Source organism: Carassius gibelio, chromosome A24 (assembly GCF_023724105.1).
Source record: "Carassius gibelio isolate Cgi1373 ecotype wild population from Czech Republic chromosome A24, carGib1.2-hapl.c, whole genome shotgun sequence".
NCBI lineage: Eukaryota > Metazoa > Chordata > Actinopteri > Cypriniformes > Cyprinidae > Carassius > Carassius gibelio.
In genome coordinates, this window is record NC_068394.1 from 15,652,716 (window position 1) to 15,672,671 (window position 19,956).

At 37.2% G+C, this 19,956-nt stretch overlaps 1 protein-coding gene across 2 annotated transcripts in view; it reads right to left on the reverse strand.

Moving 5' to 3' along the window:
- Window positions 1-19,956, reverse strand: part of pard3aa (par-3 family cell polarity regulator alpha, a) — a 415,020-nt gene that overhangs the window by 148,685 nt on the left and 246,379 nt on the right. For both annotated transcript variants that reach the window (XM_052542320.1, XM_052542319.1), the window contains exons 14-15: window positions 19,170-19,308; window positions 391-577 (exon numbers count right to left, since the gene is read on the reverse strand). In XM_052542320.1, the coding sequence (XP_052398280.1) occupies window positions 391-577; window positions 19,170-19,308 (326 nt within the window). The remainder of the gene's footprint in view (window positions 1-390; window positions 578-19,169; window positions 19,309-19,956) is intronic.

The following is a 19,956-nucleotide window of genomic DNA, read 5'->3' on the forward strand; positions in this document are numbered from 1 at the left end:
CATTTCAATAATGCAGAAACGCTGACTTGCTGTTTGTGCTTGAAGGAAACACTTTATGGTTCAAAATGAGGTTTTGTTTTTGTTGTTTTGATGGTGAGATGTTTTAGGTGATTTAAGATCAGAACTAAATGAAGGAGCATCATTTGTGACTAGTTGTCATCGAGTTAGCTGTGATTCTCAGGCTGATCTCCAAACGCTGTTAAATCATGTCTGTTGTTCCTAAACACACACTCTAGAGCAATTATCAATAATATTTTAAGCACACACATTAAAATAAATAAATAAATAGACAAACATGTAAAACCCTATATGCATACATAAAAAAATAAAAAACCTGAATAACTCGAGCCTTTCAAGTCCTGGTGATTGTGTGGTAGGTGATAACCTTACCTTTCGTCCTGTATCTGGACATCTTTGGGCCAGGATCCTGGCATTTCTGTCACAAATCCCATGTCTTCATGGGAGCTGGAGGATGACTGGTCAGACATGTGGGCAGGAAGAACAGGTGGCCTATCATCTTCAATGATGACGGTGTCGTCCTGGGGCATATTCACAGTGGGGGACAGCTGGAAGTGACCTGCAAGACGGACAGAGTATGTCAACGTTATGCTGGGAGACGAAAAAAAAGTGGAAGTGCTAAACTTTGAGATCAGCTTCACTAATCTGGAGGACAAACTGGCTTTGAACGACCGCAAAAAGTGACTTAAATCCCTCTAAGAGTGTAAGAAGTAAGGTGTACACTCACATGTGACCAAACTGTTCCATATAAACATTTATGCACCGCAAACGAAACAATTACATTCGAGTCTGAAACCAAAACACGGGTAAAAAAAGTCACTTACTGTAAGTCAAAAAAAAAAAAAAAAAAAAAAGCAGCCGGAGATTAAACAAGGATGTTTGAGCAGAACGAAAAGCACATGTTCACAATTAAAATGAGGCATTTCCATCCTAACATGAACTCCTGGAGTTCCGCTGTGTTTCTTTCCAAGTGTATTTATTTAAACTATAAGTCATTTTGCAACTTTAGCAGCTGAAGAGCAATCAAATGTAATTACTCCTACATGAAAAAAATAATCCTGGCATCCTTCCAGCAAAAATAATACTGAGATTTAGTTTCAGCGAGGCCCAGACCACAAAATACTTGAGCAGAAATAAACAAGCGTTCATGTGTATTGTGTCATCAGGCCAAACACACAACATCTGAATCTTGCAGCTGTATATGTAAAAATGTTATATATACATATACATATACATATATACAGTATTGTTCAAAATAATAGCAGTACAATGTGACTAACCAGAATAATCAAGGTTTTTCGTATATTTTTTTATTGCTACGTGGCAAACAAGTTACCAGTAGGTTCAGTAGATTCTCAGAAAACAAATGAGACCCAGCATTCATGATATGCACGCTCTTAAGGCTGTGCAATTGGGCAATTAGTTGAATTAGTTGAAAGGGGTGTGTTCAAAAAAATAGCAGTGTGGCATTCAATCACTGAGGTCATCAATTTTGTGAAGAAACAGGTGTGAATCAGGTGGCCCCTATTTAAGGATGAAGCCAACACTTGTTGAACATGCATTTGAAAGCTGAGGAAATGGGTCGTTCAAGACATTGTTCAGAAGAACAGCGTACTTTGATTAAAAAGTTGATTAGAGAGGGGAAAAAAATGATAGGCTGTTCAGCTAAAATGATCTCCAATGCCTTAAAATGGAGAGCAAAACCAGAGAGACGTGGAAGAAAACGGAAGACAACCATCAAAATGGATAGAAGAATAACCAGAATGGCAAAGGCTCAGCCAATGATCACCTCCAGGATGATCAAAGACAGTCTGGAGTTACCTGTAAGTACTGTGACAGTTAGAAGACGTCTGTGTGAAGCTAATCTATTTTCAAGAATCCCCCGCAAAGTCCCTCTGTTAAAAAAAAGGCATGTGCAGAAGAGGTTACAATTTGCCAAAGAACACATCAACTGGCCTAAAGAGAAATGGAGGAACATTTTGTGGACTGATGAGAGTGAAATTGTTCTTTTTGGGTCCAAGGGCCACAGGCAGTTTGTGAGACGACCCCGAAACTCTGAATTCAAGCCACAGTACACAGTGAAGACAGTGAAGCATGGAGGTGCAAGCATCATGATATGGGCATGTTTCTCCTACTATGGTGTTGGGCCTATTTATCGCATACCAGGGATCATGGATCAGTTTGCATATGTTAAAATACTTGAAGAGGTCATGTTGCCCTATGCTGAAGAGGACATGCCCTTGAAATGGTTGTTTCAACAAGACAATGACCCAAAACACACTAGTAAACGGGCAAAGTCTTGGTTCCAAACCAACAAAATTAATGTTATGGAGTGGCCAGCCCAATCTCCAGACCTTAATCCAATTGAGAACTTATGGGGTGATATCAAAAATGCTGTTTCTGAAGCAAAACCAAGAAATGTGAATGAATTGTGGAATGTTGTTAAAGAATCATGGAGTGGAATAACAGCTGAGAGGTGCCACAAGTTGGTTGACTCCATGCCACACAGATGTCAAGCAGTTTTAAAAAACTGTGGTCGTACAACTAAATATTAGTTTAGTGATTCACAGGATTGCTAAATCCCAGAAAAAAAAAATGTTTGTACAAAATAGTTTTGAGTTTGTACAGTCAAAGGTAGACACTGCTATTTTTTTGAACACACCCCTTTCAACTAATTGCCCAATTGCACAGCCTTAAGAGCGTGCATATCATGAATGCTGGGTCTTGTTTGTTTTCTGACAATCTACTGAACCTACTGGTAACTTGTTTGCCACGTAGCAATAAAAAATATACTAAAAACCTTGATTATTCTGGTTAGTCACATTGTACTGCTATTATTTTGAACAAAACTGTACATATACATATATGTATATACATATATATACATATATATTCATTAAAAAAATTAAACAAATGTAAATAACAATAAAATAAAATGTAAAATATACAATTGTTCTGCACATCAAATGTTAAATAAAATATGTTTTAAAAATAAATAAAATGCAAATATGAAAAATTTATATTATTAATTTAAAAATAAAACTTAAAATAAAATATTATATAAATATAAATCAAATATAAATACAAATACAATTGTTGTGCACCATTACACATTTAAAAATAAAAATAAAATGCATTTAAAAATATATATACTGTTAATATATATATATATATATATATATATATATATATATATATATATATTAGTGCCTAGTAGTAGCCTAGTGGTTGAAGATCTGTGACGCCAACTGATGGGTGATAGGTTTAACCTTAAGGGCAGATTGTAAAAATCAGAATTATGTCCATAAGAAAGTCAAATTTAGATCACTCCACAAGGGCTGTTTCTGTTAATAAGTGTATGTCATTTTGGATTAATCATAACCAAAATGACAAATTTGTAATTAGTGGAGTCAATTAGAGAAGCTTTGTCATGTCAATTTAGTGCACTGGCATCAGAGCGTACATGGAAAAAGGCCACTCCAAATGTGTGACAGTAAATGAACAGCATGAATCTTCAGGAAGTGCACCGAATCATACACTGACTCTGCTAACAGAACACTAACCCAACCCACAGAGACATTAACAGTCCTCTAATGAACAATCTGCTGTGCTAAACCTTCATCAGTGAACCATCAACATGTACACAAGACGAAACATTTCCAAATATTTACAGAATAACTTGGAGATGAGCAGTGTTTTCACAGAGGTAAGATATGAAGACAAATTTCATTTGATTTCATCAACATGACTGACGAAACATTAAGAAAATGCAAAGCATGGTGGCTCTGGAGCTCTCAAGGTCGTCTGGACGTTTACAAGAGGCTTTGATGCTGGGGGTCCGTCCCGCAGGACAGGGGACACGCTGAAGATCCATGAGAGACTCCAGACCCCAGAGCTTCATCTCATAGCAATCATCCATAACACTGGAGAAGGAGTTACCGAGCGGTTGCATCAGCGTATCACACACAGCCTGAGCAGTGGGTCAAGAAACACGGGACACTTCTCTCACTGGTGCACAGATAATGGACCGGCGTACAAATGAATGCATATGTGTGCGCAACTCTGAAAACTTGAATTTCACACTTGCTGAGTCGAGAAGACATTTATACATGAGTGTACACCAAGATATTCACAGAAACATATGCTCAATAGCAGAAACTGTATAAAAAAAAATCCAAAGCCCAACACATGAGTGCAATAACAAATAAATCTGAGGAGAAAAACATCATGATACTCACTGGGCAAATGTAAAGTATAATATATATATAATATTGAATCTTCTCGCGAAGTGAGAAGATTTGTGCGTGATATGGAAATGACACAAAAGTATGTGTATAAAAGGTTTACATTATAAAAGTTTCTCAGAAATAATCACATTTTAATAATCACAACTCGCTGTGAAGTGGAAGCGACCAGGCAAGGTCATAAAGCCTTCCTTGAGAGGCTATGTTAACTATTAAAACAATAATTTGTGCAAAAAGAATTATTATTTATAATTTGTATGATCTAGATGGACATATGGCGTATGCCTGCGAATACAGGACAAACTGCATCCCTATAGCTTACATACCGAACACTTCTCTGATGCCTTAAATACGTGACACTTATGTATTAGGCTGTATGGAATGGTTGGCAACTCTATTTTGCATAGATTTTTATTGAAAAGAGCTTAGGCTCATGTAACAGGAAGTTTTAAGATATATGAAAATGCTTTTAAGTTTTTCTTGCCGCATGGGTTTACATCATCTTAACAAGCAAAGCAATTCAACATTGATTTCACAGGGTGTCTGTGAAACTCTGAGGTACCATCGGAGTAGTAGTGTGTGTGAAATCCATGGCCATGAACAACACAAAGTATCTTACGTGTGAAACACTTAATGCAATGCATAAATGCACGTGACAAACGTAAATGGTGAATTGGTGAAATAACACATTAGTGAACAAAAGGGAATACTATGGAATTCTGTTCCAGAAAACTTTTTTTTAAATAAATAAATTCAAGAACTTTCATGGACATTTATATATGTTTATTTTCAAAAACTTTGCAGGGCCTTGAAATTATTATTATTATTTTTTCAGATTCACAAACTTTCAAGGATTTCAAGGATCCGTGGGAACCCTGTGTCAAAGACCAAGATGAAATCCTGATGAAAAAAGAAATAAAACCAAAAAAGAAAGGATCCACACACTTAAAAATGGCAGTCTGTCCATGCAAGGTCTTGTTCTTTCTTTTTTTTTGCTCATGCAGAACATGGTTATAATTGGCTTTACTGCTGAATACAGTCGTGTTCTTGCATTAAATGAGACCTTTCCAATGGATTTTTTGACACAAGGGCTGACCTCCTCGTACAAGGAGAGTTACTCTTGGCTATGCTAAATGGCGTAAGGGACACCTATAGAAACAGCCAATGTGACACTGTGAAAAGGTGAAAGTCTTTAACATGGAAGATAAAAACTCTGAGACCACAATTCTGCCTCGGAAAACTAATAGGCCTACCGTTTTATTGAGATTATATCCTCTGTCCGCCAACTTACACTCATTATTTCATGGCGATTCATAAAAAATCTGCCTAAAAACCGACCTCTTAATTTCAGGAGAAGCAAAATAGTGAAGGTGTACTTGGCTTATTATAAATTCGGCTCTGTGAAGAGAACAGGACATCAGCAGTAGAAGATCGCTTAATTTCCAATGGTTTGTAAAGGCACAATGAGGTTCCTGCTCAGTAAGCAGTACTAAAAAACCCTGCTGGATGTCCTTGAGAGAGCTTTGTTCTGGAGGGAAGGTGTTAGCGACTGACAAATCCTGCTCACGTCTTCTCAGCACCGTGTCTGAGTGTGAATGGGTTAATAGTAAGACAAATTGTCTTAGTGCTAGTGTACAAAAAGAACTGTATTACCTCAAGAAAAAACACTATTCCTCTAGAATCATTTACGACAATATGCATCCGCCAATAAACTTCATAATGCAACCCAAACAGGACACAGTTTGACTTGAACTTGATGGCCAAAGCAAAATCTTAAGACTGTTGCTTTATCCAAAAGAGCTCTCCTTACCAAACACATCATGCTTTTGTTCAATCATGAAGATTTCTAAACCTCCACATCATGCTTGCATCCCGAGGACATTTGACTCAGGTCATTTGAGGATAAGCATCAAGGCTATCATGTGCAGTCTTTCCAGTCTGTCGGGTCTCATGAAGAAGCCGTTTGTGTTTGTAACTGCCTCTTCTGTTTAATCTGCACCGAATTCTCCTTGCAGGGCGCAGATGGCATGGTGGTGGGCTACTGTTGTTTTCGGTCATGCTGCGATCAAACGACCCCTCGTGGGGTCTCTCTTGCTATAACAAACAGACCCCCGTGCTTGTTTGCTGGGCCCAGAATCAAAACATTGTGGGAAAGGCTGCACTGCCCCCCCCTCCCCCCAAACTGGGGTTTGAACAAATAAACTTGAATGAATTCAGTTCCTCGTTGATGCATCCATAATGACAAAAGGCAACAGATTTTCAGAGTGCTCCGCAGAGGAACTTTGAGGAATCACTACTTGTATTTCTTGTACATCAAGACCTAAATGTCTCAAAGCAACCATACTCTCAAATCCTCAAAATGATGCAACTGTGACAAAAAAAAAAAAGGTACAAAAGCTGTCACTGGAATGGTACCTTTTCAAAAGGCACACCTTTGTACCTAAACAGTCCATATTGGTAACTAAGATACATATAACTACCTAAAGTGTACATATTGGTACATAAAAGGTAAAAAAGTGTACCTTTTGAAATGGTACATCCCCAATGACAGGTTTTGTACCCCCTTTTCTTTCTGAGAGTGTAAACTGCTAATACAAGTCAAATGTAGCTAAAGAAACTGGTTGAAGATCATATTTTTCGGATTGAAGCTGTTTGAAAATGGTGTTCTTGCTGGCTGAGCTAGTTGAGCTTGAACTGGTGGCACCAAACCAGCATGGCAGCATCCAAAATATGACGTGCTGATCACCAAAATGGTTTCAAGATGGTTGAGCTTCATAATGTCCAAGATACCCCTTTATCCCAAATTTAAGCACAAACTGAAAGCTCATGTCATTAGACAATTTATTTCTTGCAAAGTTTTCTGTGGAAAAGCCAAGTTATTATAAGATACTGGTTTATCTTATAGGGAGCAAAGGCTATAGGGAGCTGGTACATTAAGTTTAGGCATTTCAATAACATCTAAATAAGGTCATTTGAAATCTGGGCTTCACCGAAGAGGCTTGTGGGAACATGGAGGTTTCAGTTTCCTCCAGTCACTGAAAAAAAGAATAATTCAACTTTGTGTAATCCGGTAATCCAAAAAAAATGTTTAAATGAAATAAATAGGCCAACATGTGGTGTAAATCAGAACTTCCCATGTATTTAGGAACAAAGTCATCAACAATCAGCTCAACTTTTCCCACAAGCGGGGGAGTGAGTGAAAGCCAAGAGTTTGTAAAGAATGTCCATCCATAGTGGCTTGCTGTGGTCAGGGGAAATCCAGAGGGTCAGGGTTGCAATGAGGGTCTTTGATGGAGTATGTTTTTTTTAAATATATCTCCCAAAAGTACAGCACACATTTGACATTGTATGTTGGCAACATTAGCACAGTCACATTTGATTTGAGTTAAGTAACTTGAGAATGTCTTGTACTGAAAACACAGGAAATCAGGAAAGAAAAAACATCAGCCATTAAAACAACAAAGTTCTACATCTACTCTACATCTACTGCCAGAGTAATAATAATGTAAAAAAAAGTTTTGCTGGTGTAAGCTTGTCTTCCAGACTGCCCATAACTCCTCTAAAACCAGCAAAAAAAAGGTCAGTGCAACCACTTTGGATAAAAGCATCAGTCAAATGTATAAATGTCAATTGGTGAATTGTACATGCTTGATTAACACCAACTACAGGATGAGTGCTCATAATGCCTCTAAAACCAGCAAAAGATCAACCCAAACACTTGGGGTGGTTGGTCTGAAAACCACAAGATTTTCTATGAAGTATAACTACTTTGACAATTCAGACATCCATCTTAACCAATCAACTTTTGGTTGACAACATTCAACACTGAGCAACATCAATGTCATGGGTTCAATTCCCAGGGAAAGCAATAACTTATAAAATGGGTTCCTTGAATACAGCGTAGGTCACTTCAGATAAAAACATGAGCCAAATGCATACATGTCAATTAACCCCTTTTTAGGCACCTCCTTTTTTGGCATGGAGACAGAAATGACATACCCAAAATAAAAAGGTTTCTGCTCATGATTCTTTCTGACTAGATACATATTCAACATATGTTCACAAAGCTGACACTTTAAAGTTTACTGTTCAGGAATCAGAATCACTCAGACTGTTATGATAATAGAGATATATAAGCTCAAACATAAAAACAAAAATAAAAATATTAAAAACATATTTTTTAAATGTATTTAAAAAATGTGTTGATGTAAGATATGAGTTTAGAAATAGAGTGTAGCTAAAGCCACAAGTCTTTCAAAACTTCATTAGAAATTTCATAATCTAATCTGTAAAACTGTGAATTTTATTAAATATTTTCTAAGGCCATGTCATGTGTGTTTTTTAGAGAAGGCAAATCAGATTGATTTATGGCCCTTGTCATCCCTGTAAGATCTCACATGTAAACTCTGCTGTGAATTTTGTATGTGTGTTGGCTTTGCAAAACTCCCCGATTCGTTGTATTGTTCTCACCAAACTCGCTTTCACACCTCCGCCAGGTACGACACATTATCCGCATTATTCTTTTATCATTATTCTTTTGTTTTTATTCCACCTTTATTAGCATTGATTGTGGTTTTTCAGGCTTTACAAAGCAACAAAGCAGCGATCTCACTTCAGTCTCTCTTTGCATTTAGCCCTTATTTATCAAAAGTCTTAATATAAAAATACAACAAAACATTTTCTTACGACATTGACGTGAATTATTGAGACAAAAATGCATTATGAAGAAGAAAAGCACCTGCTATTAGTAGCATCGGAGCTAACGTTAGCATCAAGCTACATCAGACAATTTATGAAATTATTAGTACACTTTTATACAAAACTCACTTTAAACCCCGATCGAGTGTTTATAATAACTTCCTTTAGCGATCAGGGGTGGAATTTGGTCGTTTACTATTGTAAAAATATGCTATTTGTAGCCTTTTTCATCGCTGCACAAGTTAGCATTTCCCATGTACATTTTTTTGTATATTTTATAAAATGCCCCAGATCTCAAGAAAATCTCATACCAAGCTTTTCTATCGTAATCGCGGGTTTATTATTCGGATATTTCGTCTATACAGAGGTGTTTCAGTGTTGTTGTGAGCAGATATGAACCAGGAACTATTCACGAACCATGTGACACGATCTGACGCTGTCCGGTTTTGGGACTGTCATATTGACAACCCAAAGGTCCAATCAGAGTCTTTCTGGGTCACATCTCGAGTACACGGAAGCAAACAAACAGAGACGGCTCTGGCAGAGGCTATTTATCATCAGATCGCGTAAATCAGTGGAAAATGAATAGAAATGACGATTCTGTCTGAAGAAATATGAAGTAAACATCAGTAAATATATCCATATATCTCCGCAGATATGCATCTTTGGTCTATAAATCCTTATTGACGCTGTTCAGTGAGTCTATGTGAACACAAATAAACCGCTACAGACGTGACTGAATATGAGTGAGTGGTGAATTTCTATTCAAAATGGGGCATAATACGGATTTATTATTTTGCACTCCTGACATAAATCACTAAATATCTGTCACTTCAACAATGTTGTATCAAAATATTGGTCAAATATCGAAGCTAGAGTCTTTAAACTTTCAATTGATGCACAGTTTGTCCAGATCAAGTAAGAGAGTGATGTTTAATGTGCTGTGAAAGTGAAACAATAATAAACTGGGGCCGTCAGCGATGTTTGCACGTAAAGGGGTTAAAGTTTGGGTACACCTTTGATTTGTGAGGCTTGTTTTATACTGGATATTGTTTAGACCTATCATTAAAGGTGCAGTATGTAATATTGACAGCTAGCTAGTGGTTGAAATGTTCAAAATATTGTTTGTACAGCCCGCTCCTCCTCAGACGTGGTGCTCCCACTTAAGGGAATGAACACAACGGACGAGCCTTACGCTTTGTTCATGAGTTGATTTATTCTCATTTTAATATGCCTCATGGCTGCAATATGCTGTTTCCCCCTCTCTGGCTACCCAGGGAGTTGAAATACTATTGGATGAAACTGTAGTAGTGACCAGAATCACACATACCAAAACGAAACCAGGATTGCACATTTTCAAAGTAGAATAACTGGCTACAGCGTAGTTTTTCAGAGAAACAAGTATGTGAAATTAGCACGCTTCCTAAATATCTGTGAATGTATTATAGTGTGTTTTATGCTTTGGTACACATACAATTACATACAGCACCTTTAATGTTAAGACAACGTTATTATGGTAATTCCTCTTTAAACTGGAAACAATAAAACTGTGAGAGAAAATGAGACTCCGTAAGTAGCGTCTTCTGTCTTAATGAGCCAACTGAGCAAGTGTGTCTTTCACAAATTTTGACAGTTCAGGGGCAATCACACAAACCTTCTCTGAGAAAGACCTTAACACAGATATATTCCTAACTGAAATCCATGTTTTTTTTTTTTTGTTTTTTTTTTTTTACAAAAGTTATTCATGCTCTTTGTTTGGAGGAACTGAAGTACAATTCAAGAGGTATGAAATATCAACCACCAGTGAATACACTATAAGTTGTACAAAAAAATATGAAAAATGAAGGCAGGGTTTAAGTAATGCAAAAGAAAAATCTAACATCATGTATCCCTGCTTTAATAATAAATCTATATTGGATAAAGTGTTTAAACAAATTGGCTATTACATGACCTGAAAAGTTTTCTCTTTCAGAAATTGTAGGGATAGAAAAAAAACCTTTCCAAAGCATTAAACACGACAAACCATTAAATACTGCTAAAAGTTAAACTGCTCCAAAAATAGTGTTTTTGGCCACACTGCAATCTTTTATTTTAGGCCCCGTCCCAACTAACACACTTGATGTGGGTTTGAGGTCTTGTGTTCTGTTCCTGTGAAGCTCACGAGAACAAAGAGTGTCCCATTTGTCATGTAATAATTCAGAAGGGTGCTCATAGGTGCTCCACATCCATGATTGTGATTAATGTTATTCTTTTTTATTATTATTATTATTTAAATACCTACGGACCACTGAACGTCAATCAGAAAACTCCTGAACGCAGAATTTACATTTTACAATTTACAGAATTTATCATGCTATTGTTTTATAACGGATTGCTGTGTATTAACGTGTTAATTGGCAGGTGTGTTTTGTACACATGTATTGTTTCTGTGTGTGTATGTGTGTGTGTGTGTAATACCCTAGAGGCCTTGTCCCTGAGCAGTGTATGACACAATAATATCACAAGTCTTCCACTTCTTGTTGTGCAAGTGATTTGTTCTCTCCGTGGTCACTCTGTAAGTCTGTAATCTCCATCAACCCTCCTCCTGTTAGCATAACAGCTCTCATTATCCTGTAGTCTTCATCAGTAGATGAATACAGCGAATGTGCTAATCTGACAAGTGCAGACAAACCACTTAAGAGAAGCCGAGGGAGGCTGAGGTGGTGCTGTTAGTGTGATGCAATTCCCAGCATACCTCTGTCATTCTAGTTCTGCTACAGTTCCACTCACAAGAGAGCAGAGATCCAGAGAGAAACACACCTTGAGGAAAAAAAGGTCACAGCATTGGGGTGCACGCAGGGAAGGGATGAGAGTGGGAAATACTAAAAGGTTTTTATAGATTAAATATCTGCCCTTCTTATAGACTGAGCTATAAATCAGCTTTGGCATGGAAATAGAATTAGTACTTTTATTCAGCAAAGGACACATTAAGTTGCTCAAAAGTTACAGTGAAGACATTTATAAGGTCACTTCTATAGTTATTTTGAATCTTTTTTTTTTTTTTTTGTAATCAATTTGAGTAAATTTGTATAAAGAGATAAACTGAAGTAAACCCACTGAACTTCACAATTTACCATTGAAAGTTTTGCTTTGCATAGTTTATACATAGTGTTAAAAAATTCATGACACTAACTAAATAAAGAGGTTAGAAAGAAAATGACAATTATTATTTTAGCATTTTGAATATGCTGCTGCAGCAGACTTGCTTTTCACGCAGAAACAATTACAAAACACATTTTTTGATATTTTGTAAAATCCTTGTGTAAAATAAAGTGAGGAAACTGCAGTTAGAAATACTGATGGCCTGTAAGTGTTATTAACTGGTGAAGTTGTTTGATTGAGTTGTATCTCCACACTCTTCAGCTCCTGACACTGACCACACAAACCACCATAAAACCCTTCCGTCCCACTTCCCTTTGTTCTGTCCGTTCTTTCATTAGCAGTTGCTTTGCAAAACAGCACGTCCAGAAGTAACTGACGGCTCCTCAATTTGCGACACAGTGTGATTTTCCTCTACTGGCTGGACATTTCAATTCGGATAAAGTTGTGCTCACAGCGAGGGCGACCGCTAATGCACTCCACGTCAAAGAAATTACTGTCAAGCACTTGCTTATTTTTGTACTTTTCTTAAAATAACTACTCCTTTAAACAATCTATCCCTCAGAGTCTCGCCAAAGGATGAGGAAAAGAGAAATGGAGGAAGAAGAAAAAGCTCATTGGATTCAGCCCAAGACGTGCATCTCCCACCTGCTGCATTATACCTTGACAAGTAGCCTGTGTCGTAGCGACTTGAGCGAGGTGGATTCACACTGCCAGTTAGATTGATGTAAGACTGAGTGTATATGTTACATCATCACACAGTTTCACAGCTGGCAGCTCTTCCCACCGACATCGCTGCCAATCAATCAGACTGACAGCCACTGCAGCCAATCAATGTGATGGCACTATACTGTCAGATTAATAGCCCCGCCCATCACTCTGACTCACAGGGTTTCGTTTTAATGCTCTTTAATGTCTTTATATAGCAAAATATATTAAACAGATACTGCATTAAGATTAAATGTTACAAGATTATATTTCAAGATACACTCATTTTCAACCCAATGCACTGGTGGGAAGACAGCACACGAGAAAACATTAGCATTAGCTCTTCAAAGATTAGCTTTGAAGTAGTCAAGTTTAATCACCAATGCAGCTGCAAAGACATGCAACATTAGCTTTACTGTTAATTGGTTTTATGTTTGAGGAATAAAGGAAGTCTAAAGGAGATAATTAGCTGTGTGATACATGAGTTTCCACAGCATTAGCTCCACATCTACCTCAGATGAATCCATTTTGTTGTAGCATCCACATATTTGGACAATAGTGTTAGGCAAATGACTAAATGTAATTATATATATATATATATATATATATATATATATATATATATATATATATATATATATATATATATATATATATATATATATATTCACACACACATACACAAAACTGTCATCACAAAGTTGCAATCGCAAGCCGAATTACTAGCCAAATTGCTAACCAATTCACACTCCTAGCAAAATAGCTAACTGAATTACAAGCTAAATTCCTAATCAAATCACTAGCTGAATCTCAAGCTTTATTGCTGGCTAAATGCTTGCCAAATAATAAGCTTAATCGCTAGCCAAATTGCTAACTAAATTACAAGCTATATCACTAGTCAAATCACTAGATGAATCAAATGCCTTGTTTCTTGCTAATTGCTAAGCAAATTACAAAACTTGTTAGCCAAATTGTTAACTAAATCACAAGTTAAATTACTAGTCGATTTGTAGCCGAATCACAAGCCTTACTGCTAGCCAAAAGCTATATTAGTTATCAAACAACAGATGAATCACACGCCTATAAATGATAACAAGTCACAAATTCTATCGCAAACTGTTTACTAAATTACAAGCTGAACTATCACTAATCACAAACTTTATTGGTAGCTAAAAGCTAACCATATCGCTAACAAAAACGCTAACTAAATTACAACCTGTAAATTCTCAGCTAATAAAACGTTCAAAGAACATTCTGCCAACGTTATGAACATTTTACTACAAAACGTCCAGATTTTTAAATGTAAAAATAAATAAAAATATTCTTGGTTATTTGAAAGTTATGAAAAACATTAAGTTTGAATGTTTCATTTTATCATTATGGGAAAATTACTTTTATACTTTAAAAATGTTCTCTGAACTACCTTCAACTAGCAAGAATTAACATTTAAAAAAACAAAACAACTTGAACAACAACGTCCAACTAAAATGTTTCAGAAAAAATGTTCCATGTATGAAGCATTATTAATGTGCTAGTGTTTAAGAACATTATTACAGACCAAACCACTTCAAAAAAAACATTCTGTTTAGATTCCTGGATGAAAGTGCCAGAACACGTCCTTTTAGCTGAATCACAACGACAAACACATTTCACAAATGACGACCTCACTCTCGCAAAATACCGTGGTGTTCATTTATTCCGTAACTTTAATGATGGTATCACGTTAATCCAAAATATGACTTATTTTCTCGTTTGATCTTTTTTCCCCCCATTCTGTTCAAAGGTGCTGTAAGTGATTTCCATGACTCTAAATGACTACACGCTAAAATGTTCTGCCACTATGATTACCTCAAGTGCACAAGGCATTTGCTACTGTAATGACTGTCATTCAGAGGTAGATTCATTCAGAATTATCCTCAAAATGTCTCTCCATGGACAGAATATGGTTAGCAAGTCTCAAGAAGCACCAGTCACAGAAACGTCGTTTTAAATGAAGGTCTTTTAATGCACCCATATATGCCGTTTCTTTGGCACAGTGTCTTTTTAGGCAGTTTAATGGGGCTAACCTTTCCCGTCACACACTTAGAAGCACTTCTCTCTGGAAATCAACAGTTGTGAAGGGCAAATTCAAATTGGTACACCACCTCCCCCTAAATGAAAAGAAAAAGTCCCTTTATGTGTCCCTTTAACTGTGTTCAATGTGTTTAAGTAACACTAAGAGCAACCTCAACTTACATGACTACAAGAATCCAACATCTACAGCACAGCTGCTAAACAGAGAAGGTGCAGTTTCACACAGGAATATGCTATATGTGACCAGGAAAGAAGAGACAGATCTATTTAGCTATGTGTAATCTGAACTGCAGAAAACAGCATGAAAGCATCTGTATGTGGTTTGAAAACCAATTAAAATTAGATTTTTGGAAATGCATTTTAGTCTGAAAGGTCAGATCATATTTCCAATAGTTTGTGTCATTTGGGATGCTATTTTCTTATGTGAAGCACAAAAAATTATCTTTCGCTCTCTCTCTCTCTTTATTTATTTACTCAGTATTTGTTATAAAAACAATAACATTTATAAATACAAACAAATAAACAAATAAACACACTAACACACCCTAAGATTCATACTTTCCTTAACCCTGTTCCTTTTGAAAGAAATCTTAATCTTAATCTTTGTAAGAGCTCCTTCTCCTTGTTCAAATCAATTTGACCCGTCAACTCCAAATTTATATTTATAGCACTTAATTCTTCAGTTTCCTCTAATTTCAGTCTGTTTTCAAGTGTTTAAGTTTCATTCCTCTTCCCCTCCAGTGAGACAGCATTATCTGGCTAACCTTGCAGCTCAAACCCTGCCATGTCTGCTCCTTCCTGAGTGACAGCAGATACGTCTGAAATGAGTTGTGGCTGCTGAAGACTATTTTCCTGACAGTGATGCAGCATGCTTTGTCAGTCAGGTCTCCACCTTGGTCCTTTAGAAAACGACCTCTGACAAACACGACAGGGTCCATACATCAAGGTCCGTCCTCACGTCCTACAGTGTGGAAAGTTACATGACAGACATTCTGTCACTCAGAACGTCAGCAATGGACTATTTAATGTGATGTGCTATCGTTACATTTTTCACGTTTTTTACAAACAAAAATTATGTGTCATGCAAGTGACTGACAAGTCGTCAGGAGCACGGGGTGAGTTTATGAGATGTATGACAATGTGTGAAGCCTACCACAGCTGAAGGGTGCCATCTTACCTCAGGTAAACTTTCTCAAACTTTTGCCTTTTTACTTTCTTCCAGATAAGATGTAAACGCTCTGAAGAGCTGAAGTTTTAGAATTTCTCTGCACTGGCACTGAGAAGAATTACTTTCACGCTAAGTGTGAATGCAACCATTTGCATGCATTTTAAATATTCATTAGTATCAGTGACATTGATATTTAATAAAATAACAGGTTTATTTATTATTATAAATGATGATTATTATTATTAAACAAAAACGTTCACAATAAATGTATATTATTTAAAATAGTAATGCTAATAAATAAATGGAAATATTAAATAAGCACCAGATAAACATTATTATTACTCCAATAATTAAAAATTATTATTTAAAAAAAAAAAAAAAAAAAAAAAAACTATAACATGATTATTCCAGGCTCCACATAAAATAATATTAACTATTTATTAAGTGATAAGTGGTAGTAGCAGCAGTAATAATAATAATAATAATATTATTTATACTAATGTAAAATTTAATCAAACTACTCCTCATTATTTCCTGTCCATACTGTCAAAGAAAGTGACGAAATAGGGCCAAAATGAAGAAGAAGAATAAAAAAGAGAGGCTTAGCAGGTGTAATTGGCCATCAGAGTCTCTGAGGAGACGGACTCATCGTCACAGACAAGGTCAGAACAGGAGGATGAAGAAGACAAGGGCGGAAGGAAAAGCAGGGGGATGAGGAGGAGGAAGAACAGGGTTTGCGTCAGTAACTAAAGAGCTTATTGTTCAAGACTGAGTAGTCGATTGTGAAATGACAAGCATGACAGGGAAAGGATTGGTCTGCCGATTCCAATTGTCTGGCAGGACTAGAACTGAGCTGAGTTTGAGAGAAATCAGGACTGACTTGAAAGAGTCATGCTGGATGAGACACGGGGCTTGAAAATGACATTAACCCCCATTTACAAAACCACAGGAGCATGCTGGGACTGGCTGGGCTGCGCCTGCATGTGTCCAGCTGCTCATTCATCCCTGCATTTAAACCATATATGTCAGGAGGAAACAGGTGGAAATGGAAACAGGAGGTCAAGACAAAGTGTACAATGACAGCATGTGTGCATACACAGTCTTGCAGAGCATAAAAATGACTATTACAATGAAGGTATTTTGACCAAGAACCGTCCACATAGACAGGAAGAAACCTTTAAATGGCATGTGAACTGACCCGTTTCCTTTTAATGTAATATATTCATAAACCAGATCTAACCCTTTGAGCAATCAGGTGAGCTCAAGGACATCTGGTTGACTAGTTTAAGGCCGTGTGTCCACCAAAGTATTTTTTCCCCCTTGAGGCTAGCATACTTTTTAATTGTTTTCAAGGTCAGCACAGCATATTTAAATAAGCTGCCAGCATGATGAGGCGGTGACTGGCCATTTCACTTTGTGTATTTTTTTGGGGTCACAAAGAGGAAATATTTCACTTTGGGTAAAAGGCAGTGCTCATCAGCGCCAGTGAAGGAGGGGCGGGTCAATTATCGCCAACCGTCACATTAGAACGATTGAACATCAATGGGGAAAGCCATAATATTATATCCATGTTTGTACCTGATGACATCTCCAGACTATAACAATATTAATTACACTGAACAATATTATAAACGCAACACTTTTTTTTCACGAGCTGAACTCAAAGATCTAAGACTTTTTCTATGTGCACAAAAGGCCTATTTCTCTCAAATATTGTTCACAAATCTGTGCACTTCTCCTTTGCCGTGATAATCCATCCACCTCACAGTTGTGGGATATCAGGATGCTGATTAGACAGCATGATTATTGCACAGCTCATCTGCATGCTCGTCGTCCTCATCAGGGTCTCGACCTGACTCCAGTTCATTATCATAACAGACTTGAGTGGGCAAATGCTCACATTTGATTGTGTATGGCACTTTGGAGAGGTGTTCTCTTCATGGATGAATCCTGGTTCTCACTGTACAGGGCAGATGGCAGACAGCGTGTATGGTGTCATGTGGTTGAGTGGTTTGCTGATGTCAATGTTACGAATCCAGTGGCCCATGGTGGCGGTGGGGTTATGGTATGGCCGTATGTTTTGGACAACGAACACAAGTGCATTTTATAGATGGCATTTTGAATGCACAGAGATACCGTGACGAGATCCTGAGGCCCATTTCTGTGCCATTCATCCATGACCATCACCTCATGTTGCAGCATGATAATGCACAGCCCGATGATACAAGGATCTGTACACAATTCCTGGAAGCTGAAAACATCCCAGTTCTTGCATGGCCAGCAGACTCACTGGACATGTCACCCATTGAGCATGTTTGGGAAGCTCTGGATCGGCGTATACAAGAGTGTTCCAGTTCCTGCCAATATCCAGCAACTTCACACAGCCATTGAAGAGGAGTGGACCAACATCCCACAGGCCACAATCAACAACCTGATCAACTCTATGTGAAGGAGATGTGTTGCACTGCATGAGGCAAATGGTGGTCAGACCAGATACTGACTGGTTTTCAGACACCCCCCCCCCCCCCAACCCCCCAATACAGTAAAACTGCTCATTTCAGGGTGGCCTTTTATTGTGGCCAGTCTAAGGCACACCTGTGCAATAATCATGCTTTCTAATCAACACCTTGATAATGCACACCCTTAAGGTGGATGGTTTATCTCGGCAATGGAGAAGTGCCAAACATTTTGTCATCATTTACATTATTTTTAATTTATGAAATTATTGCAACTGAACATTTTTCCCATACTATGGAAGTCAATGGGGACCAATAACTGTTTGGTAACCTACATTCTTCAACATTTATCCCTTTCTGTTCAGCAGAAGAAATAAACTTATCCAGGTTTGGAGCATCTTGAGGGTGAGTAAATGATGACACCATATTTATTTTTGGATGAGTTGTCCCTTAAAAAAAATAAAGTAAATGCTATAAACGTCACAATCTTTGGCAAATCAATTAGATCTTCTTGGAGCAACCTGGAAACTACTGTACCAGCAGACTGGAATTTAAAATTTACCATCTCCAGGACAAGAGTAAAGGCAGCTATTCAGATTGGAGTTAGCACGTTTGAAAACATTCTTGTGTGAAGACTAATATTTAAGTGTTTTTTTATCAGCTTACCCATCATTCTACCCATCATGGTGTGTCGTGGGGTGTGGTTGTCATCCAGGCTGTCTCCAGGAAACAGTGATTGAGAGATCCGTCGCTCATGTTCGTCTCGAGGAGAGTTCAGAGGCATTCGTGGGCTACCTGGAACTTCCTGGGAAGATAAAGAGAACAACACAATTTATTTTTATACAGGCTTATTCTTAATCTTTCAGCTGCTTTATTTTTCTTGCCTATTTATGAAATAGTTTTTCTTGCTTTAAGTACAATTATCACAACATTTTGTCAAATACATGCCTAAAACAATGCAAAAACAACAAAAACCTCAGAACAAATAGTTAAATAAATGACCTCTCGAGCTCTCGGGGCAATGGCAACAAGCCTCAAAGGATCAATGGGAATGTGCACAACCAAGCACGGTATTTTACGTGCCTCAGTGTTCTCAATAGTTGCCAAGCATCCATCCATCTATCTATCTATACATCTATCTATCTATACATCCATCAATCATACTATCTTTCCATCCACAGTGTGTTCTCATTAGTTGCTAACTGTTTTCTTACTGAACCCACAACCAACCCTTCTTTGATATTCTAATATCTAGTTATGACTCTGGTCCCTCTTTTATTTTAGGTCTATTAGATTTTCTACTTGATGTATAGTATGCAAACATTATAAGTCTGATAGCTTAGGAATGTAGCTGCACAATTTAAGGTATCATTTATTTAAGTTTAATTGCTTGTAGGGTAGGGGCTTGTCTGAATCTCTAACCAAATTGAGAGTCATAATGAAATAGATTACC